The following is a 25,480-nucleotide window of genomic DNA, read 5'->3' on the forward strand; positions in this document are numbered from 1 at the left end:
AAATTTGAAACACATGCAAAAGTCTAGGCAGGATAATGAATTTATCCATAGCTATTCAACTAAACCAAGAAAAATGTGTCAGATCCCACTTTTGAAGGTCATGTTTGGGGCAAAAGTGGAGCTGGAAGAGGTCAGGTAATCAGGAGGGGGATGTGGATATACATGTATTTAATATACTTCAGTTCCCAGCAGACAGGGAAAGAAGTCTTGAGACTGGGGAATGAGATGGGACCAAAAATATTAAGGGTCAATGATTTGGAACAATTCGTTTTAAAGTTAAAAATGTAATCATATGTTGCAAAAGCTTTGAGAAGTTGTTAAACTGTAGACTGTGGTTGGGAAATGTTAATTAGAACGCCATCAACAAATGCTGAATCATGGTATTCTTTTGTACCCGCCTTGACACCTATAAAGTGTGGCAAAGAACGAATTGCTCTGATAAAGAGCGTGATTGATAACCAGAAGATACAGCAACAAGGGACAGGTGACACCCTGGTTGTGTCCCATTACTAGGGGTTAGGACTGGAGGTGATTGATTTTGAGCTTAGTACTTAGGTTTGAGTACAATCTGGCAATCCAAGTGGTCATGTGAGGAAGAAAGTCTATTTTATCCAAACATGACAAATAAAAAGCTCCAGACAACGCTACTTAAGGCCTTCTCCACATTTGTGGAAAGGAGAAGGCCCTCGATGTCCTAACTACCAACAGCAATCAGCCAATTAAATTAATTGTGCCCATTAGATTTTTTTCTCAGGCAAGCCTACAAACATTCCCCCAAGCCAACACTACGTCATGCATTCTCTTACATCTGTGGTACCTATGGGATGACCTTTGCACATATGTTAAGCCAATGTTTACCAATGGGAATTTACCAAGATCAAACTGGCTAAAAATTGGACCTCTCAAGAAAATATTTTCTGATAAACTCCCATGAACTTTAGGTGTGATTTTCTCATTAACTATTCCTAAAAATTGACATAAAATAGCCTTTGAACCAATTCTCCTTATAAAAATGGCAAGCCAGCACTTCTGCTTGGACATCCTTTTAAGAAGATTGTGTGACCAAAGCTAAAACGGCCAGGATTGGAAGGGTGCTGAGTGGAAATTAGGTAACTATTTTCTCATTGGTTAACCTTTACCCAGATTATGGAGAGAAAAAGGATTATTACCATGATCTTTTCAATTCCCAGAAGCTGGTGAGATATTCATTACAAATCAGGAATTGAAATATGTTGAATAAAAATGTCACCGTTGTCCTAGTGATAGTATTTCTATGCCAGGAATTAGGATAAAACAGTAACATGTAATTACAAAGTCTGTTCATTCTCCTTAAGGATGAAATTCAGTATCACTGTATTCTGTTGTCAAAAGATTGACACGTCATCATTGACGCATAGGGCTCATTTACACTTGCTTCAACTTTACCACACATTAATGCACCTAGCACTTAAATATGCCTAATTGATGCTTTTTTAAAGTTTTAATGAAGCTTGGCAAATGTCCTGTGAGTGGATTTACCATTTGTTTTAAAGGGGCCCAGTAGAACACAGGCTTAGTAGTACAACCACTCAGCAGATCCCCAGCTCATTAGTACCCCTATTCAGCAGATTATTAGTACCCTCCCCAGCAGATCCCTAGCTTATTATAACCCTCGATCAGTAGATCCCCTGCTCAGTACTATCCCCAGCTCTGCTTATTCCCACTCTGAAGTATCCCCAGCTCTGCTGATCCTCTAGTTTGCTATTGCTCCTCTATCTTTGGTCGCCTCTCACCTCTGGCTATATTGCTCCCACGCTGCTCACCTAATGCAATATCTGCTAGTTTCTCCTGCTCTGGTCACCTAGCTTTGCTGATCCACTGCTGCTCAGTCCTCTTTCCTGTCTCTGCTCACCATCCACTATAGAGATCTATTCTTTTGATTTTTTTTTTCGCGCCGCAAGGTTCGATAATATTCACATAGTTCTTTTTTTCCTGTGAGATTGCCCGGGGGAGTGTTTGAGGCTCTCATGCCCTCAGACATTTAACCCCCCCCCCCCATAGGTTGGTCCCAAACTACGGAACTTTGTACTCTGCCTAGTTGCAGATTGGGAGAGGATGCCGGACATGGACTGTGCTCCCCTGTCTGGTATCATCTTCTCTTTAGAGAACACCCCCCCCCCCCCCATTGCGGGGCTCTACATTGCTCTCTCTCTTTGTTTTCCTGGTTTCAGCTGTTTCTATGTGTTATTTTTTTCCTGTTAGGTGTATTTCTCGACTAAAGATGCATCTCTTTATGAGACATTTAGGTCTAGTTATGTTAGCAATGCAGTACTTGGCCCCATTTTATAATACTTTCAACCTAAGTGTATTATGGCTCATGATCTGAAATTGTGTCATATAATGCGAGAGGTCTTTGTTCTCCACATAAAAGGGGTCATCTTCGGCAGGAACTGCGTCACCTGGCTGCAGATTTTTTTTTCAGGAGACACACTTCACGGCAAGGTCCACCCCACGTAAGCCTCTCTTGCCTTTCAACCAGTGGTTTCATGCTTCATCTCATATCCCTAAGGCAAGGGGGGTGACGATAAAGATTTGGAAAACATGTCCTTTTTCCCCTCAAGTCTCTTTTACCTGAACCTGAGGGTCGTTTTCGCTTTCTCAAAGACATTTGAATGGCCATTAATATACTTTGTCCTCCATTTATGCCCCCAATTCGAGAACTGTAAACTTTATTTCTAAGACCCTGGGGACACTTGGTTTTGGGTGGGGACTTTACTTTGCCTTGGATCCCTGCCTGGCCACCTCATTGGGGAAAACATCACTGTTCTTCAGAGCTCTCAAACAAGTGCTCCCTACATCTGGTGGACAGCTGGCGTGCTCTCGATGCCAGAGACAAAGACTAGAGCTACTACTCCAAAACCCATGATACTTACTCCCGCCTTGATTTGTTGATGGTAGATCAATTTAAGGTTAGACTTATTCGCTCATCGACTATTGAACCCATTACTATTTCCGATCTCACTCCTATAACCTTGACCCTTCACCCAGTCTCCACCCACCCTCTTGAGCGGACGTGGCGAGTGAATGAATCCCTCTTAGATGATAAGTTGGCCCTAACCCACACTTTGACATCACACTTTGAAACTAACTCCCAGAAGGAGGAGGTGTCCAGCCAGGCAATCTGGGAAGCCCACAAGGCAGTCATTAGAGGGAAATTGATCTCTCATTGTTCACGTATCAAAAAGGAAAAGCATAAGAACTTGACGAGCTATTGGAAAAGATACACTCCCTTGAGATCAAACAAGGCGAGTTTTGACCCTGTTGATGGCCAAACACTTGGAGGAGACATTACGACTGAGTTTCTCAGTGTTTGGATCGCAGGGCCAAAGATAAACAATAATATTTTGCCCATTGTTTTTATGAACAAGGGAATAAATGTGGCAGGTTATTAGCCAGGCAATTGAAGAAGCAACAGGAGTCCCGCTATGTTCATGCCTTGTTTGTCCACAACAAGCAAGTGGGGGAAACTCAATCCATAGCAGCGGAATTCTACCACTTCTATGAATCCTTATATAATATTCCTCCCTCCTACCCAAAGAATTTAAGCTTATCTTAAGGAGTCTGGCTAACTGAGTTACCCTCAACAATTCTTGAGGAGCTGGAAAGTCCCATTTCTGTTGAAGAGTTGGGTAAGGCAGTTGCTTCTCTGCCCTCGGGGCAAGAGCCCGGGACCCGACAGCTTCACCAATACGTACTACAAAAAGTTTTTCAATACCCTGGCATCACCTATGTGTAACTATTTTAACTCTATTACCACCTCTAACCTCCTGCCCCCAGAGGCCCTTTTGGCCCATATAACAGTGTTACCAAAACCTGGGAAGACCCCAATTTTTGTGCTAATTACAGACCCATTTCTTTCCTAAATTTCAATACTAAACTTTTAGCCAAGATCTTGGCCCTTCGCTTATAAAACCACATAGTGTCCCTAGTGCATCCAGACCAGATGGGCTTTATGATAGGCCATGAAGCTAGAGATAATACTATACGGGCCCTCCACTTGCTCCACTGGGTACAACATGGACCTGATCAAAACCCACGAGTAGTTTTTTTGTATTGACGCCGAAAAGCCTTTAGATCGCATGAACTGGACCTTTATTATAGCATTTGTATGGAAAGACAAACGCCCTAGGCTGGCTTACGAGATTCTCCGTAGACACAAACTGGATGGAGGAGTGGGTCTCTCTGATATTGCTTTATATTACAAGGCTATGTCTCTGGTGCGTATACTAAATTGGTGTCATGACTCCTCGACTAAACTATGGGTTCCCTTAGAGAAAACAATGGCAGGCAGACTCCTTGAATCCCTGCTGTATCTAGAGGCCTCTCGGATTGGACATCTCCTTTGACCCAGGTTTCCCAGTCAGTGTGGGATAGATTAAATGTTCTGGGCCACTATGCCTCCCCAACTCCCCCCCATCTCCACTGGGGGGCTACCCATGGTTCCCCCCTGGTGAAGAATCTAGATATTTTCCCTTTTTGGGCTCAGGTGGGAAAACGGCATGTGCTAAATTCACACCACAGGGCACTTTATCCCCCCTTTCAGAGTTGACACATTCCTTCGGGAATATACTCTTAGAGACTTGGAAATATCACCAATTACTGGACTTTTTTTCATAAATGACATCCTTGTGTGCGACTTCTTAATACACTTACCACCTTTGAATCTCTCTACATCGACCGTCTAGAGTCTTGGTATCTGCTATCGCAGATGTATAGACTCATCCTCGGGGGCCCAGTCTTCCTCTGTCCCCTATTTTAGGGAGTGGGAGAGAAATGGGTCAAGACTTTACCCCACCACAGATCCAGAGACTGATCAGACTGACTCACTCTACCTCTAAGTGCAAGAAATGTCCTCCAAATTCCTCAGCAGATGGTATCAGACTCCTGTCTGACTAGCACAAATGTACCTGATGAGATGCACGTTGCTGGAGGGGATGTGATGGCCCAGGCACATTGCCCCATGGATAAACGGACGACTTAGACCTATAGAGTTCGCTCCTCTGCATTTCTTGTTTATGGGGTTTCCCTCCTCCTTCAAACTCTCCAAAAAAGTTTAACTCCTCATTTTATTGAATGCAGCCAAATCAATAATTCCCAGGTTTTGGAAACAATCTAAATGTCCCATTCTGCTAGACTGGAAAAGGGAAGTTGATACAATCATGGAAGCTGAACGTTGGGTCCAAGATCAACGATGTGCTGGAACTGGAGAGAGTCCAGAGAAGGGCAACAAAAATAATTAGGGGAATGGAGGACATCAGCTATGAGGAAAGACTACAAGCACTGAACTTATTCTCTCTGGAGAAGAGACGATTGAGGGGGATAGGATATCAATGTACAAATACTGTACTGGCAACCCTAGCATAAGGAACAAACTATTCAGAGAAAGGGAGTACAATAAGACACGTGGCCACTCACTAAACCTGGAGGAAAGGCGGTTTAACCCTAAAATACGTAGGGGGTGCTTCACTGTAAGAGCAGTAAGGATGTGGAATTCTCTTCCGCAAACTGTCGTATCAGCAGGGAGCATCGATAGTTTCAAAAAACTATTAGATGGGCACCTTAAAGACCACAACATACAGGGGTATACAATGTACGGTTAACAGCAAACACATCATAGGTTGAACTGGATGGTCTTTTTTCAACCTCACTAACTATGTAACAAGAAAGGTTCAGAGACACATGGTCAGGTTGGATGTACTTTTCTTCTGAGATTAGTTCAGATAGTACAATATCGCTGTACAACACTTAAGTGGCACCTGAGAGTCTACATGTTTTTCTCACAAATATACCTGCAATCTGTTCACTTGGTTCAAGTGGTTTGTTTTCCACATCTTCCTCTGTGGTTATCTCTTCTTTTTTTTGTTTCCTGTTCTTTCTTTCCTTATACATCACTCATTGGATGCAAAATAAATATGCAAATTAATGATATGTTTATATGCTATAGATCCTGAGCTGGAGTGGGATACCCAGGGTGCTTTCTTGATGGGGTGCTATGATGAGTCCTCCCCTGTCCTGATGTACCCGTGTTGACAAAGGTGCAGGGATGGGTAGAACATCAGGGCGCTCTGGGACTGGGTGCCCTTCGTTTATCCACACTGTTTGGACCTTCCCATTTGGTATACTCCACTAGATGCTCATGTCACTAGCGCATTCTTTCAATATTACATGTATTCTTCCTTTTTTTTTTTTTTTAATACACATCTAGGGCCGATGTATTTTTTTTTTTTGTTACTTATTTTATTATTTATCATTCTTGTACTGGTTGAACATATCTGGTAAAAATACCAATAAAACTATCATACAAAAAGAACAAAAGCCTCGCAAAAGCTTTCGGTGCTGTAAGCGAGCATTGTCATAGACTTCTATGGAGGCTTTGGAGGCGCTTTGATACACCAAGCGACATGGGGTAAAAAAAATTTGTGATCCGAACTGAAGGAAAGCAAAACACAACATGTACACAGGACTGTAAGCTAGCCATTTTATTTAGTGACAGGCGTACTTTAAAAAGGGTGTCCAATGCCACATTTTGAAGTGCAAATGAGCCCAAAAAAAGCAGGAAAAAAGTTCCGCTGTCACAAATAGCGAGGAGGCAGGCTTTTATTGCAGAAGAGATAATGTCTCTTCTGCAATAAAATGCCCCATCTGCGTGCTTGCGATCTTCGGCGCTAGAAACTGAGCAGTGCATGTGCAACTTAGCTTACAGTGCCAGGCTGGTCAGAATGACATCCTCCTGCGCATGCAGGCCAATGGAGACAGCCAAGGACCAGCACATAGGAGAAGACGCAGGCGTGGGATTGTTGAAAAGGTGAGTGTTAACCTCTTTGGTTCCTCTTTAAATGTTCCATTGTGGTGCATTACTTTACAGATGTTAATGTACATTAAGGTGTGTTGCATTAGAACAGCACATACATTGTGAATGGTCTGCCAACACAACACAACAGATGAAAAAACCCACATGACACTTTTTTGGCCCAGAGTGTTGTGTTGCACTGCAGTGTGCTGTGCATTGAGCTCTACTGTACAACTGCCTCCTGCCCAGGGGGGATGCTATTGATTTGTTTATGTGATCAGATGGTGCCAAGATCCTGCCAATACATTGTATAATCTTCATACGTGGCGGTCTTGTTTTTGCTCTTGCTCCCGCCCATATTGGCTGAATTATCCCTACCACCTGGGATTGTGGGACTCAGCACCTCCCAATTGGCTTGTCTTGGGAGCCCTCTTTAGTTGCTTCCACTGGATGTCCGCAGCATAGATTCAGGGCGCCTCTCGTCCTGATCCTTCATATATGCTATTCTGTACATTTGTGCCTGCCTGGGATTGAAGGGGTCTCTGAAGAAGCAGGTATGAACCCCTTTGGTTCAGCGAAACGCATCAGACCCATACCATCCTGGTTGTGACTATCGACAGGCCATCTTTCTTCATGGGCCAGAAATACCTTGTGGCAGATATTGTTATGTCTATACAATTTTTAGCTGTGTGATGTTTTAATTTTTTCTACATTAATAAAATGAATTATTTTTCATATGTCTTTCTTTGATGTCTTATGCTCGCCTGCACCATTTATGCCCCTTGAAAATCCTTTATTTTTTTACTAGGTGCGGTACGGCCCAGTTAGTCTTCTGACTTTTTGGATCAGACCACACCCGTGTGTTTTATTTGTACAATGCATTGGGGAGCACACCACACACAGAGCAGGCACATTGCAATGTGTTGCATGTTTCACATGTTAAAGGGTAACTCCACTTTTGTGGGGGTAAAAAATAGCAAATAAAGAAAAAAATAATAATAGAGAATACAATTGCAACACAAATATTGTAATTGAATGTTATTAAAAAAGCACCTTTCCTTTTCAATCTGTAGCTGCTGTAAATTTCTGAAAATGCAATACAATATGGCTACCTGGTGCTGTTCTGTACACAGAATGTGTACTGACCACACCCCAGAAACATCATTTCCGGCTTGTGTGATTGGCTCACCAATTTTCCCAGAAGTCTGCCTAAAATACAAGTCGGATTTCTGGCATCCCCTGCAACAAAAATGTCATTTTTGGTGAGATTCTACCAATAGGAACATGTCTAAAGGGATGCAAGCCCAGCATATTTCCTCAATAGTGCTCTGCAGCTGCACAGCTATTTGAGAATTATGAAACCACTCCCATTAGACCCACTCAGCACAGAGGAACAAACAATGATTTCTTCAGAATAACAAAAAGGTAGGAATCTGCAACAAAAGGTTGTTATAATCCTTGCAATGTACATAGGGGAATGTTTTTTTCTCTCAAAAGTGTAGATACGCTTTAAGATCATTTTAAAAGTAACGTTTAAACTTTTTAAAAAAGGAGTTGTAAAGTCTCAAGGTTTGTCACCTTAATGCATTCTATGCAGCTGTCCCCCAGACCCCCTTTATCCTTACCTGAACGTTGCAGCGACGAGCACGAGCCCAGCAGCTCCAGCCGCTGCCTCGGATCCTCATTGGGTATATTGATAGCAGCAGGAGCCAATGGCTCCTGCTGCTGTCAATCAAATCCAGTGACAAGTAAGCGGGGGGCGGTGCCAAGTCCTGCTGTCTGTGTCAATAGTGGCAGTAGCGGGACTCGTGAGCGTGTCCGCAAAGGGGCCCCTATGGAAAGCAGCTCTCCGTGGGGGCACTCAATGAAGAGGTGGAGCCAGGAGCGCTGTCCTTGTCATCCCAGAAAAGGAGGATCGGGACTGCTCTGTGCTAAAACGCTTGCACAGAGCAGGCAAGTACAACATGTTTGTTATTAAAAAAAAAAAAAAAAAACCCCCATTTACAATCACTTTAAATCTTCAAACGTGAGGCTTTGTTCAGGTACTTCCTGTGACAACCCTCTTTTTTCAGCCAATTGTACCCCTGCATTGTCACCTTGTCCCCCTGACGTAGACTTTAACCACTTTACCACCGGAGGATTTTGCAGTCTTACGTCCAGGCCACTTTTTGCGATTCGGCACTGTGCGAATTTAACTGACAATTGCGCGGTCGTGCCACGCCATACCCAAACAAAATTTACGTCGTTTTTTTCCCCCACAAATAGAGATTTCTTTTGGTGGTATTTGATCACCTGTGTGATTTTTACTTTTTGCGCTATAAACAAAAAAAGAGCGTTTATTTTGAAAAAAAAAAAAAAAAAAAACCAACAATATGTTTCACATTTTTTTTTTTTATATGAAATCCCCCCCCCCCCCCCAAAATGTAAAAATCAAAATTTTTTATCATTTTAGGTCAATTTGTTTTCTGCTACATATTTTTGGTAAAAAAAAAAAAAAAAAAAAAAAAAAAAAAAAAAAAAAAAAAAAAAAAAATCGCAATAAGCGTATTTTGATTGGTTTGCGGAAAAGTTATTGCGTTTACTAACTAAGGGAAAGATTTCTGTCATTTTTGGTGTTTTTTTTTTTTTAACGAGTAATGGTGGTGGTCTGCGATTTTTTTTGCGGGAGTGCGACATTGCGGCGGACAGATCGGACCCTTGACTGACATTTTTGACACTTTTGGGGTTACCAGTGACATTACTACAGTAATCAGTGCTATACATATGCACTGTTACTGTAAAAATGACACTGGCAGGGAAGGGGTTAATTTTTATTGGAGAGGGAGGGGTTAATGTATGCCTGGTGCTTACTGACGTGTGTGGGGGGAGGTGACTGAGTGACACAGGGACAGATCGCATGTTCAGCTATGCTGAATCCTGCAATCTGACCCTGCCTGTCACTTAGGAGGCCCGCCCGCTTTGTTTACACAAGTGGGCGGATTTCCACACTCGATCCCCGACGATCGGGGAAGAGCAGCGGCGATCACCGCCGCTCCTCCCCTGGCCCGACTCCCGCTGTAACTGAATACAGCGGGAGCGAGCCTCCGGCAGCGCGCGCGCCGCCGAGAGAGGGGGTCGTCTGGTGACGTAGGTATACGTCGCCAGACGATAACGAGCCACTTTGCCGCAGTACAGTCAACGTGACTGGTCGGCAAGTGGTTAAGTGTCCAAAACATATTACACAGGCATTGCTTACTGTTGTCACCATCGGAAAACCTGCAGTGAGAAATGCAATGTAGCTATTCTGGAGAGTGCATGTAGACAGGAAGTGGGTGCAAAAAGGCTGCCAGAGATCAGCAGCAGTGAGCTGTACCAAATGGTTAATAAAAAAAAAAAAAAAAAAAAAAAAAAAGGGTTTATGATACACAGTGCACAAACCAAACTAAATCTTGTTCAGTTAGGCCTTATTCACACATGTGCTGAGGCTGCTCACCTGCACACCTGTCAAATTAAGACAGCTGTCCTTGCAGTCGCTGCATCCCCATATACTAATTCCCCTTTCACACAGGCTTTCTGATCCGGTCTGCCTGCCAGTTTTTCAGGCGGACCTGATCGGGTGCTCCATGCACTTCTATGGGGCAGCGGATGTTCGTGGTCACATGTCCGCTGACACCGGCTGCTATCCAATCCTGTCCGTGAAATCCGGACGGATAGAAACCCTATTTTCCATCCATCTGGAGGATCGGATCGGATGAAAACAGACAGGCGGTCAGTTTTCATCTGATCTCCGATAGAGGAGAGCGGGGATCTGACAGCTCCGTCTCTGTAGACTAAGCAGAGACAGAGAGGTTATCCGCCTGCTCAGTGGATCGATCCCCGCTGAGAAAAAAAGCCAGGCGCACCGCTCGTGTGAAAGGACCCTTACATGAGCTGCCTGCACACACCAACTTGTGGCTCAACCTGCATAAACCAATGCTCCATTTTTGGTCTAAGGACCTCACCGCCCATGTGAATGAGACCCTTAGGGTATACATCTACTTTAAAAAGAACTGCAGGCAATGTTGCAGCAGGAAATCTATAACAATCCGAAGGTTAGAACCAGTGTTATTTTGGCAGCAAATTTCGATTTAGTTTTAGTCGTATTTTAGTCGACTAAAATTGTGTTAATTTATCAGAGATGTATAGTAACTAAGTATAACTACTTCACTACTGTACTTAAGTACCGAAAGGCGGTATCTGTACTTTCCTAGAGTAGAATTTTTTTCTCCTACTTCCACTTTTACTTCACTTCATTTTTTCGATGATTTCAATACTTCTACTCCGAAATTTTTTTTTTGCGCTGCATAGTTACTCGTTACAATTATAAAAATTACCACTGCCAGAACAGTAGATAGCAGGTTTCATGAAGCTCAAAACGTGTATTATCAGCGCATACGAAAATAAACGCTACTGTATGTATAAATAAAAGCTGCATTTGAAATAATAAAAAACAATATGATGTTCAAACGTTTGACTTCTTTCTTTAATAACTACATAACACAGTACTTGTACTTTTACTTTCAGTACTTGAGTAGCAATTTTTTTTTCAAAACTACTGGTACTTTTACTTTCAGTACTTGAGTAGCAAAATTTTTAAAAAAACTACTTGCAATAATTAAGTACAAAAAATGTTGAATACTTTAGTACTTCTACTCAAGTCACTTTTTGATCGAGCACTTCTACTTCTACTCAAGTCACTTTTTGATCGAGCACTTGTACTTTTACTCAAGTATGGGTTTTGAGTACTTTATAAAACTCTGTAATTTAGTAGACGAAATGAACACTGGTTAGAACAGAGATGTGCTTATTTGGTGAAAATCTTCCCTCATCACCCAGAAAACACACATTGCTGACACAGCGGAGGATTGTTTGAAAAAGGAGAAATAGATGTTTGGAGAAGGAATACATGATGTTTGCTTCTTGCAGTTTCTAGATGTTGTAACCGTGATATGAGAGAGAGTTTAAAGGGATACGTTCTTCCTTCCAGAGGATAACAAAAAAAAAAAATCCGTCTAAAATAAAATCAGCTTGGATACCGTATTCACTAAATGCATCAGCCGAACTTCTAAAGGCATGTGATGTGCTACAGAGCAGTCAGCTGCCTTCTTCTCAGAGCCCAGGGCATTTTCAGGCTGCTGGCAACAAAAAAGGCTTACATGGCCCAGGTTGAGCTGCTATAAAAAAAAAAAAAAAAAAAAAAAAAAAAAAATCACAACGCTGTACATACACACACAGAAATCCACTGCTCAACCTAAATTGAATTCCCCAAGAAGGGTCTGCACATAGCCACATACACTATATTACCAAAAGTATTGGGACGCCTGCCTTTACACGCACATGAACTTTAATGGCATCCCAGTCTTAGTCCGTAGCTGACCCACCCTTTGCAGCTATAACAGCTTCAACTCTTCTGGGAAGGCTGTCCACAAGGTTTAGGAGTGTGTCTATGGGAATGTTTGACCATTCTTCCAGAAGCACATTTGTGAGTTTAGGCACTGATGTGGATGGGAAGGCCTGGCTCGCAATCTCCACTCTAATTCATCCCAACGGTGTTCTATGGGGTTGAGGTCCGGACTGTGCAGGCCAGTCAAGTTCCTCATCCATGTCTTTATGGACCTTGCTTTGTGCACTGGTCCAAATAATTTGTTGGAGGAGGGGGGGGGGGGGATTATGGTATGAGGTTGTTTTTCAGGGGTTGGGCTTGGCCCCTTAGTTCCAGTGAAGGGAACTCTTAAGGCGTCAACATATCAAGACATTTTGGATCATTTAATGCTCTCAACTTTGTGGGCACAGTTTGGGGATAGCCCCTTCCTGTTCCAACATGACTGTGCAACAGTGCACGAAGCAAGTCTGAAAAGGCATGGATGAGCGAGTTTGGAGTGGACTTGTGGAACTTGACTGGCCTGCACAGAGTCATGACCCCAACCCGACAGAAAACCTCTGGGATGATTTAGAGCGGAGACTGAGCCAGGCCTTCTCGTCCAAAATCAGTGCCTGATAAACCCTACAAGCTAAGACTGGGATGCCATTAAAGTTTGTGTGTGTGTGTAAAGGCAGGCATCCCAATACTTTTGGTAATATAGTGTATATTCCTTTTCATCATCAGTGTGCTTTTGGGGCTAACATTTTGTACTTTTGCATCTCATTTACATATGCATGTGCGTGGGAGTCTCAGCCGTGGTACACAGCTCTGAAGAAACAGCATGGGTATGCTGTTCGTTCAGAGTGCATGCGCTGGTCACGTCATCGGCTCTTGCTCACGTTTAGGAGATATTCATTTTACCTACAGGTAAACTTTATTATAAGCTCACCTGCATGTAAAAATCAAAAATGTTGACTTTACTGCCACTTTAAACGACTTGCCGACCACCCACCGCAGATTAACTGCGGCAAGGTGGCTCGGTTGCACAAACCATATTCTTATACTTGCCTGCCTGCTTAAAAGGATATTATTGATCCAGTTTAGCTTGGTTTGGGGTATAAAAGAACTTGCGCTATAATTATTCTCATTGCACAATTTGATGTAGTATATCTACAGTTGATCAGCAGCATCTTATTTCGCTTACTATATTTTTGACCTAACCTTTGACATCCAAGGCGCTTGATTATTTATTTTCTTCTTACCTGTACATCGCTTGCGTCCGCGTGTAGGGGGGAGTGTGCATGCCCGTCGACCCGGCGGTGATTGGATTAGTTCCAGAACCGATCACTCGTCAGGTCCAGCCCAATCATTTATAGTTTGGACCTGCTGATCGGTTCTGTCGTATCACAGAAAGTCCTATGCCCGTATAATGTAAACATAGGCACAGGAAATAATGCAATCTCCTCTCCTGGAGCCCTTTTCAGTTCCAGCGAGCAAGGAGAGCGCATCAACTGAGTACACAAGCACTACACTGACACCAGTACACATAGGCACATATTTCCCCCCCTGATCACCCCCCCCCCAGTTAACCATTTTACTCCCTGTCACAGTATCACTATATACAGTGTAGAGATATTTTACTGATCACTGTATTAGGGTCACTGGGGATTCAGTTAGTGTGAGCAGCAGTAAGCGTCAATCCCAGATAGGTAATATATGGTGGTTATCCTAAACCTAATAAAGTTTTAACCCCCTGAAACCCCCTAGTTAACCCATTCACTGCCCTGTCACAGTGTCATTATTACAGTGTACAGAACATTTTTCTGATCACCGTATTAGCGTCACAGGTGACGTCAATTAGCGTTAGATTTCCCGCCCCATATTTAGTAATAAATGTTAACCTTTTACTTGCCAGTGACACACACACTAAACACCTTCAGTGCTGATTCACACTACAGTATAGCGATGTCAGACATTGCATATGATTTGCGGTGCGAATCACATGCAATGTCTGTGCGATGCGAATTCAGCCATACAGATTGTATGGCTGAATTTGCATCGCATTTGGACCAAAATCGTACAGGACCCTTTTTTTGGCCCGCACTAGAATCTGATCGCATTGGGTGTTCACACCTATACAATCCTATTCCTGTCCAAATTGACAGTTTGCACTGCGATATGTCATTAACTTTGTATTGACACTCCCAGCAGTTTGCATATAGCAGTGTGAATTGCCTGCGAGCCTGGTGCGATGCAGGAATCCGCAGTGGATTTGCAGGGTTCCTGCATCGCACCAGTGTGAACTGGCACTTATAGTGTCTGCACAGATCAATATCTTTGATCAGATCAGAACTATACTAGCGTTCCCAATATGCAGCGTTAGCAGGATCAGCCCCGACACCTGCCAGAACCTGCGTTTCGCCCCTCCGCCCAGCCCCCAGTTCTGATAGACAACACACAAAACCGCAGCATTAGCAGAGTCAGACCTAATCTCTGCTAGCACTAGCAGTTACATTTTTTGGTAGCGGTTCAAACAGTCCTTGACAACTAGGTGCTTTTTTTAACTGAGTCTCACTAGGTACCTATAAACTTATTGGCCAAAATATCCAAACAGAGGCCCACTAGTGAAGAGGCCTACAGGATGCGGAGCATGACAGATGAGAGCGATGGGGAAGCCTCACTGTCAGAATCAGGGTTAGTATTCAAACCTGTAGAGAGCAGTGGAACCCTGACAGATAGCTCTGACGATGGAGTAGTGGTCCCTGCTAAGGTCAGGCGTACCCAACCCCATTCCCAGGTTGCTGAGGTGCAACAATCGTATGCAGCAGAGTGTAAGTACTATTGCCGCTCAACCTTCTGGTGAACTGTCGAGCACCGGCAGTCTAGTACATCCTGGTCGTAGACAAACCAGCACTGCCGGAACACTTGGTGGCGTGGTGAGTCCCATAAGTGCAGTTCAAGCTGGTGTGGTGGCTAGCACAAGTAGTGTCCCGCAGCCACCAAGAATTCCAACACAGGCCCGTAGAGCCCATAGTGTCCTTCCTGATGCATTTCTGGCCACCTTGTTTTCAAACAGTTCCTCCCCAGCAAGCGTGCCAGATATGGAGTCAAGATGTACAAGCTCTGTGACAGGGCAACAGGCTATACATGTAGTTTCCGGATTTACAAGGGGTAACATTTAAATGTGGACAATTATTACACAAGCGTGCCACTTTAGTCACCTTTTTGATTCTGGAATTGGCGCATGTGGCACCATGCGACCTAATCGCCGGGGCTTTTCCAACGGATTGTAGATGCCCGAAAGATGGGGGAAGAGAGCCTGCTTGAAGCGTAAAAAATTGCTTGTAGTGAAGTGGAGGGACACACAAAATGTTTTGTTTTCCATTCACACAGATACGACCGTCCAAATTACAACTGCGACTGGTGTTGTTGGGAAGCCCCTCTGTGTCCATGACTACAACCTTAACATGGGAGGGGTGGACTTCAACGACCAGATGATGGCACTCTACTTAATTGCCCATAAGGCCAGATGCTGGTACAAAAAAGTGTCTGTATACCAATTGGCTCTGCTGAACACTTATGCGCTATATAAAGCATCAGGAAGAAGTGGATCCTTCCTAAAATTCCAGGAAGAGATCTTCACAGCCCTTCTGTATCCAGAAGGAGTTGTGGCCCAAATTCACAATCCAGATGCAGTGAGCCGGCTGCATGAGAGGCATTTTCCGGATTTCCTCCCTGGTACCCCTACCCAAAGAGCACCCCAAAGAAGATGTCATTTCTGGAGAAAATGCAGATATAGGCGTGACACCCTTTTTTTTTTTTATGTCCCCTCCTATCCTGGGCAACCTGGTCTCTGCATCGGGGACTGTTTCCGTCGCTACCACACACACTAGTGGAGTATTAGTATAGGATACAGCATTGCACAGTCTAGGGCACATTCACACAGGGTCTCAAAAGATGTTAGATGGCTATCACATTTTGAGAGACCCTAGCCTGAAACGTTGAAAGTTTTCTTACAGTTACAAAAAAACAAATAGTTGTAGTTTTATTGTACTTTATAATATACTGCTATACTGTTTTATTGTTACTGTTTTTCATTGTTAACCATAGTTTGCTTTGCAGATACTGCCATTCTACTTTTTTACTACACTGTATACTATTATGTAATATTTTATTGTTGCTGCGTTTTTCATTGTTAACCATAGTTGGCTTTGCAGATACCACAATTTTACTACTTCACTGTACACTATTATATTGTAATGTTTTATTGTTACTGTGTTTTCCATTGTTAACCATAGTTTTCAGATACCGCCATTCTACTGTTTTACTGTACACTATTATATTGTAATGTTTTATTGTTACTGTGTTTTATTGTTAGTCGTTGTTTGTTTTGCCGGTACACCCATCAGCTGCAGCACTCATCTGTTTATCCTGACAGCAACAGTTTGCTTTCAGCATATATGAAAATCAATGATTGCAGCGCTGTAGGAGGGGATTTCGCAGTTTAAAATAAAAAAAAAAAAAAAAAAAGGGAGCATATATGGCAAAGCATAGGGGATGGGTTGAACACAGAGGGCAGATCTCCCCTATGCTTCGCCATATATTTTTTTACACTTTTCTTTGCAGAGATTTTTTCATCCACATCGATCGATGTTAATGGAGGAATTTGTTATTTTCTTTTTTTGCTGAACCAAAAAAAAAAAAAAAAAAAAAAAAAAAAAAAAAGAAGAAGAAGAACATTGTATGTATGCCCATGATTAGAAGTGGGTGGATGCTGGGAGTTCTAATGGTGGGCACCCCACACACTTTCTGGAAAAGATTTCTTCATCCCCATCGATCGATGTGAATGGAGGAATAGGTTAGGTTTTTTTCTTTCAGCCCACAGGCTGCATAAAAAAAAAAAAAAAAAAAAAAGAACGTTAAATTACAATATATGCCCAACTAGGACCAGCAATGTACTGGTACAATGCTGGACTTTGAGTGGTTATACCGGGATGATGCCTGCAAGTTTAGGCATCATCTTGGTATTGTATTTTTCAGCCTGCGGTCGGCTTTCATGTAAAAGCAATCCTAGCAGCTAATTAGCTTCTAGACTGCCTTTATAAGCAGTGGGAGGGGACCTCCCATCCCCCCCCCCCCTCACCGCCTTCCACTCAGGCTCTCCTGTCCCACCAAGTAACCCGAGAATGCAGCCAGTGGTTCCATCAGCTACCCATGGAGCTGATCGTTGACCAGAACAGCTCCAATCATCTCTTTGGCCTAAGATACAGGATGCTATGAACACCTTTTTTAAATTGGGAAAGCATCTTATCACACCGATCTTGGTGTGGTCAGATGCTTTAAGGTCAGGTCTAATATACCCCTGTCACTAATAGAGTACCTGTCACTACATATTGCTATCAGAGGGATATTTACATTCCCTCTGATAACGATAAAGTGATAACTAAATAAAAAAGCAAAAAAAATAATTAAAAAAATAAAATGAAAGCACCCCTGTCCCTCCCCGTGTTTGCGCGCAAAGGCGAACGCAAGCATTGGTCTCATGTTGTATGTAAACAGCAATTGCACCATGCATTGAGGCATCACCGCGAACAGTATCCTGTAAAGGCTTTAAAAAATGTACATAGTTGGTCACTGCTGCACAGGCGTGCGCAAATTTAAAGCATGTCATGTTTGGTATGTATGTACTCGGCATAAGATTATATTTTACCAAACAATTGGACAATATATTGCGTTTTTGTGCATTACATTTTAAAAAAAAGTGTTTTTTTGTTTGTTTAAAAAAAAATAAAATGCGTTTGGAAAATCTCTGCGCAAATACTGTGAGACAAAAACAAATTGAGAAACCCACCTTTTTTTTTTTCTGTAGGGCCTCGGCTTTAAAATATATATAAATGTTTGGGGGTTCAAAGTAATTTTCTAGTAAAATAAAAAAAAAAAAGAAAATTCTCATGTAAACAAAAAAGTGTCAGAAAAGGCTTGGTCTTCAAGTGGTTAGAAGAGTGGATGATATGTGGCATAAGCTTCTAATATTGGGTAGTCAGTAATCACATTTAGGCATACATTAACCCCTTTGATCACCGCTGATCGCCGCCATTACTAATAAAAACAAAAAAATAAAAATTCCAAAAATCTATCCGTTAGTTTGTAAACGCTATAACTTTTGCGCAAACCAAATTGAAATATTCTTTTTGGGATTTTTTTTAACCAAAAATATGTAGCAGAATACAAATTGGCCTAAACTGATAATGGAAAAAAAAAAAAAAAAAAAAAAAAAAAAAAAAAAAAAAAAAAATCGCACAGGTGATCAAATACCACCAAAAGAAAGCTCAATCTATGGGAAAAAAAAAAAAAAAAAAAAAAGGACATCAATTGAATTAGGGTACAGCATCGAATGACCGCGCAATTTTTCGTTAAAGTAACGCAGTGCCGAATCGCAAAAAATGGCCTGGTCATTAAGGGGGGTAGAACCTTCCGGACCTGAAGTGGACTTGTGGCAAAATATAAAATATTCCATGGACTCAATATGCCTCTCAGCAAATAGCTTGGAGTGTCTACTTTCCAAAATGGGGTCATTTGGAGGGGGTTTTGCGCTATCTTGACTTTTCAGGGCCTCCGAAACTGTGATAGGTAGTGAGGAGGTGAAATGAGCAGTTTACACCCTTAGAAAGCCTGAAGGTGACAATTGGTATTTCAGGGTCCTGTACGCTGATAGATTGCCAAAAAGTCTCACACATGGGGTATCCCCATACTCAGGATAAGCAGCAGAATGTATTTTGGGGTGTAATTCCACATATACCCATGGCATGTGTGAGAAATCTCATTTCAGTGACAACATTTTCAAACCTTTGTGACAAAAAAAATTAAATATTCAATTGGCTCAACATGCCTCTCAGCAAATTCCTTGTGGGGTCATTTGGGGGGTTTGTGCTATCTTAGCATTTCATTGCCTCCGAAACTGTGATCGGTAGTGGGGAGTGAAATATATAATTTCAATGACCAGTTTGTGTTTGTACTGCCCTGCCATTCTAGGCACTTCAAGAAATGAGATAGGTAGTCAGAAAGTAAATTCCGGTATATAGACCATAGTTTGTAAACGCTATAACATTTGCACAAACCAAGATTTTTTATTTTTATTTTTAAGACATGTAGCTAAATACATTTTGGCTTAAATGTATGACAAAAATTGAGTCTATTGGATATTTTTTATAAGAAAAAAGTAGACAATATTTTTTCCTCAAAATTTTCGGTCTTCTTTCGCTTATATTACAAAAAATAAAAATCCCAGCGGTGATCAAATACCACCAAAATAAAGCTCTATTTGTGGGAAGAAAAAAAAAAAAAAGACAAAATTTTGGTTTGGGTACAGCATTGCAATTACCAGTTAAAGTCACGCAGTGCCAAATTGCGAAAAATGGCCTGGTCATTAAGGAGGTAAAACATTCCAGCCCTTAAAGCGGAGTTCCACCCTAAAAATAAACTTTGCACCGTTCGTTAGCTTAAAAAAACCTGAAAAAGAATTGGATAATTAAAATTTTTTTTTGTTTCAATTACCTTGTTTTTAGTTAAAATAAACGTACCTTCCTTCTTCTTCCTCCCTCTGCGGCCGCGCCCCCCGACGTCACTTCCTCCATTGCATTGACTCCTGGGAGATGAGCATCATTGATCCCGGGAGTCAATGCGCCTGCACCGGTGTCACTCGTCACTTCCGGGTGCAGGCACGTCATTCCCTGCTGAACAGCTTCTGGGCATGCACAGAACCCGCTGCGGGATGGCGCGCCTGCCGCGAAACTGACGAGCAGGGCATTCTGGGACTCCGATGTCACCGAAGAGGGACGCTCCGACTTCAGCTGCCCACACCTGAGATGGCAGCGCTGGACAAGACATTTTCAAGGGAAGTATTTCTTCTTACAGGTAAGTGAAACAGGGGACAGTTCAGAGGCTATCGTTGCTTAAATGCACTAGCCCTGACTGTCCCGGGGGGGATTTTTAGTTAAAAAATGTATTTTAGGGTGGAACTCCACTTTAAGTGGTTAATATGTGAATCAGGTTCACTTGTCGTCCTCCCTGTTTGGAGCTCGGAGCCTTGTTTAAATATTTTGTCCCCTGAACACATGATTTTGCTTTGCATTCCTCATGTGGTACAAGAATCCGGCTCTACTGCTGCTAGACGAGACAAAAAATTCCAAAACCGCCTTGAAAATGTACAGCTCAGCACACGATGTGCAGAGAAAACACGTTGGAAGCAAACAAAATGTTTAGGTACTTTTAAATGATATTCATGAAATCATTGAATGTACTGAGAGTTTTCATACAAGTATTTCTATTTTTGCAATCTACTATCTACCAGCCTTCAATTAGGGTTCCCTGAACAAATCAATTGCCCTTACATAGATTATCAATACAAGGGTGCAATATTTCACTAACCACCAATGCAAAGGGTCTCGGATATGCTGCCATATATATTCATCTCATTTCATGATTAATACTGAAATAGTTGGATGTACAGAGCAGGGGGGGGGGGGGGGGGGGTAATAAAAGTTATATGTTCAGGGGAGGACTGGGCCAGGGGGCAGGGGGGCAATTGCCCCCCTGGGCCGCTCTGATGCCCCCTAAAAAGGCTGCACCTCTTCTGCCACAGACATGCCTAAAGGATTCCTGGTAAAGAGAAGTAAAAAGTCCCCACTGATTACATACTGAGTGTGGAATGAAGACAAGGACAGAGCACAGGCTTCCCACCAGCATGGATGGTGTAAACTGTGTCTGAGCAGAGGCCACTTCCATGCCCCACTGGAGACTCTCCTCCCCCAGCCAGCCCTGACCAAGTTGTCCCAGCTCCCCCCCCCCCCCCCCCCAACTACCCCCTGCTGGCCTGGTCATGAACTCGGATTCGGCCGGTAAGTAGGAGAATACCTGGAGTGGAAATTCAGCCTGGAATGGGGGTCAGGAGGAGGCCGGAAAGAAGAGAGAGAGTGGAAGGGGGGCCGAGTCGCTGCACCATGGGTCTCTGGTTTATACTTGCCCCCTGGGCTGAAATTTGGCAGCTTGCCCCTGTATATGTTCCAGCTGTGAAATACAGTAGGTACTTCACATTATTTATTCTTATATAGAACGTTACTACAACCGATCGATCGATCGTGCTTATCTACCATAAGTTGTAGCAGGGGTTCCCTGAGACAATCATTTTCCCAAGGGTTGCCATGGGGGTAAAGTTTGGATCTAGGCTTATGTTTGCCATCTGCATGTAGAATTTTGAACTCAATTCTGTTTTAGGAACGCTCTTTCAATTTTCTAATGGTTAGTGGGGTCATATCGACGTTCGTTTTTCACCACAGTGACAAAAAAAAAATTAGGAGCAGGATAGAAAATTCTATGAAAGTTGTTTTTGTTCGGAGGAAAAAAAAAATAAAAAATTGTAGAATATTGCAAAGAAACCTTTTTATTATGTCAGATAAAGCAGTATTAGACCCAAACACTAAAATCGTACATATTGCAGCAATTCTTAGTCGTGATGGCTGCATTCGTTTTATTTTCACCTGTAGATCCTGACAGTAAATCTGTTATTTTTCAGCTTCCTTCAATGGACAAAGCTGCCAAGCAAAAATGACAGTTAAAGGGCTGTAATTTCACACTGACAGGGGGTGCTTACAATGGTCAGCTAAAATGTATGTAAAACTTTTGTCCCAAAAGGGAAAAAAGGATTGGTGTAACTGCTTAAAAAGTGTTATCTGAAGTTCAGGCTTTTGATCGTTAGAATTTGTTATTCAAGTCCCTCTAAATTTGCTGGTACATTGAACACTACCCTCTCCCTGGAATGACAACGCTGCTGTCCAAAGGCGTCGCCATTGTTCCTCCATCCAGGACAGACACCCCAGAAATTTGCTAGTAGAATTTTGTTTGCAATTTTTTTTTAATTTGAAAAATTTGGTTTGATTTTCTAATCATTAGTGGGGTCAAATGTAAATTCATTTTCAACTGAAGTCATGAGAAAATGCAAAGGAGAAGGATGGGAAATGAAATGTTTGAGCGTACAGCGAATGTGGTTTTCATTCAGGAAATGACATTTATTCCAAAATTATTGTTACAAGCAAGTGAAATTTTGAAGTACTCTCGAATGACATGCAGTCTCGGTTCACACTTGTGCGATTGCGAACGGGTGTGATTGCAATGTGAATTTTCAGTGTGAGTTTGCCTTGTGTTTTTCAATATTACCAGCGCGATTGTAATGCGAATTGATTGCGTTGATTATTTTAATTAAGCTCAGATGCGATGTAAGGAGGGGTGGAGCTGAGGGGAAAAATCGACATAAAAAAAATAAGAATTCGCACATATCTGAACTGATAATGCGAGTCCAGACTGATTTACATTGATGTCTATGGAGACTAAATTCGCAATGCAGTGCTGTAAACTCGCACATGACCCTTTTCATCATTGCATTACATTCGCATCTGAATCGCAACGCATAGATGTGAACGACCATCACAAACTCAATGTATTTTGGGAAGACATGCAAATCTAGACTTTTTGTAGCGCATCGCGTTCGCAGTAAACTCGCACAAGTGTGAACCGGCACTTAAGTCCTTGAATGAACCAAGAATTTTCATACGAACGCCTACAAATGTGTGGCAAGCTTAAGGCTCGGCTCACACTAGTGCAATTTGTCATGCGACTTACGATACATAAAGTTGCATGACAAGTCAAAGCCCGTTTATTTCAATGGCACCTGTTTCAATCTATGCAACTAAAGTAACAACATCTTTAAAAAAAAAAAAAAAAAAGTTCCTGCAATACTTAAGCCCCGTACACACGTACTGATTGTTGGCCGAACGATCGGCCGTCTTTTGTCCAGGGCTGTCGTGTCTGTTGAAAACTGCAAAAGACTGCACACGAATTTTGTCGGCCAACAACAGCCGACTGCAGAAGTGATGTCATGTGATGGTTAACTTATCTTTTTTCTTTTCTGAGCATGCCCAGTGTTGCTAATCTGCTGTCTGTTGGCCGAAATCTGTACTGACTGACGAACAATCGGCCGTTCTGGTGTTGGACAACAAAAATTTTAAAGTCTGCACAACAGATTCTGTTCGGCTGAAAATGCGCTGTCGGCAGCATCATACTAACAAGCCTACAATCGGCTGATCGGTCATCGGCCGAATATTTACGGCCAACAATCGGTACAAACGTGTGTACTGGGCTTTATTTCGACTTGAGTGCTATAAAGTGTAATAAGGAAATCACGCAATCAGAGTCCCCCAGAGCAATGCCTCGCACACGCAATCAGATAAATCATATGAAAAAAAAAATACTTTCGAATTGATCGCACGATAATCTGATTGTTAGTACACAGCTTTCGACAGCCGATTGCGACATTTCATCCAACAAAATCCGAAGGGACAAACAGGAAAACTTTTGTCGTACGATAGCCTAGCGAACGACAATCGTTTAATCAGTACAGTATGTGTCCGCTAAAAAACGATAGAGAAAGACCACGAAGGATCAGAAACATGAAAATAACCCAGAAAAAGCCTGGCCGCCATTGTTTTTGGTTTGCACTATCCGATACGTAGCTACGCAACCAGGAAGCTTTTCCTGAATCGTACAGAAAAAAAAAAAAAATCCTACGTTTAGTACGCATTGTTGAATTGGATATTAGTATCATGCAACAAAATGCGAACGATAAGTCGTCCGATTATCTGATCGTGTGTACGAGGCATTAGGCAATAAGTGCGTTATTGGCTGGATCGTCAGGTGAAAATAAAGGAAAATAAGTCTAAAAAAAGAGAACAATCATGGCTAACACATCTAAGAATTGGTAAGCAGCAATAGATGACATTTATGTTTTAGGATGGGATAGATGTTTGAAAACAATTCAAATCATATTGATACAATTCAAATAATATTGATACAAATAAATATCACTACAAGTGCGCCAACGTAGCTTTAAATCGCTTTTTATTTCATAACGCAGATCAAAGTGTTGCTATCCAAAACAACCGACTTGTTTTTATTGTATTACTCCGGGACAAGGCTGAATCTCGGTTGCTCAGGATGATTACTACACTCTGCAGTCCCTGAACTTTGCACTGCGCTGATGAAAAGAAAAAGAAAAAAAAAAAAACAAAAAAACAAAACACACAATAGACTAAAAGTAAAAATTAAAACAAAGGGAACGCTGCTAATCAGGCTGCATCCGCTACAAAATTTGGGCACGGTTACTTCTCCAATATGCTTAAATACAAAGAAATTTGGCTCATACAATCCAGCAGCATCCGCAGATGTGATTTCTTATTGCTGCAGTTTTCTACAGCTGGTAAAAAATATATTAAAGAATTCTCTACTGAAAAATGTAAATTCATTCTCCCTATCTGATTGGATTCCCCCAAATCCCTTCCCCCACTGCCCCTCTTACCAGCTGTCTCTGGACACAGTATGGAACAGCCTGATGGCTGGAGCCAGGGAGGATCTCATGGTGAAGATTTAGGAAGGAGCAGGTCCTGGCAGGGGTGGCTGCTGTGCTGGGGCTCCTGGCTGCAGGATCACATGGCACTGCTGGGGTCCTGCATTATATACTGTGGCATCTAACCCTCCCAGCGCAGCACCAAACAGCTGTACAGGCAATGAATGAGAATAAAGAAACACCATGTGACCACAGGGGACATGTGATCACTATGGGCAGGACACAAAACAAAAAAAAGAGGGACTGCCCACATTAACCCTTGCAACATCTGTCTGGGTGCTGAGTAAAGTTTGGGGTGGGTATTGCTCAGTCACAGTGACAAGTGTGCAGCACAAGCTTGTGTTATGTCAACAGGAGACTGGAAGTGACAAACATCAGTGTCTGCTGTCATCCTGCTGGCCATGTGCACAGATTATTTTATTTAATTTCCTTTTTTTTTTTTTAAGATGTTTTATTTATAAACAGAATTTGACATCACGATCAGAAAACAAACAATAATGATTATACATGATTGCGTTGTATGTATTCCCTGAGTGCGCTGACACATGCATGCGATAAGGACTCCCGCACACTGATCTTTAACATAAATCCCTGAACACATATGACCCTAACGCATAGTACAGCTTCTAACAGCCACATATTTCAGCCTGTCATAGATTTTAACAGGCTGCTGGCAGCGGAACCCTCCTGAGAAGGGTCGGCAAGGTGTTCGCACATGGACACTGGTGTCGGTGAGTGGTCCTTGCAGGGTCCGCCGCAGTCACCGCAGACTTTTTTGTCTCTGACTCACTGAGAATCAGTTTAGAGCAATCCTGGA

At 42.4% G+C, this 25,480-nt stretch overlaps 1 protein-coding gene across 2 annotated transcripts in view; it reads right to left on the minus strand.

The window, feature by feature from the left end:
• LOC309567977 (glucose-6-phosphate exchanger SLC37A2-like) overlaps positions 1-24,859 on the minus strand; it is a 100,368-nt gene extending 75,509 nt beyond the window's left edge. For both annotated transcript variants that reach the window (XM_082273533.1, XM_082273534.1), the window contains exon 1: positions 24,616-24,859. In XM_082273533.1, coding sequence (XP_082129659.1) covers positions 24,616-24,674 — 59 coding nt within the window. In that variant the 5' untranslated portion in view covers positions 24,675-24,859. The remainder of the gene's footprint in view (positions 1-24,615) is intronic.
• Between the last annotated feature and the right edge of the window lie 621 nt (positions 24,860-25,480).

The sequence above is a fragment of the Pelophylax lessonae genome, assembly GCF_965119305.1.
Source record: "Pelophylax lessonae genome assembly, chromosome: 12".
Lineage (NCBI taxonomy): Eukaryota > Metazoa > Chordata > Amphibia > Anura > Ranidae > Pelophylax > Pelophylax lessonae.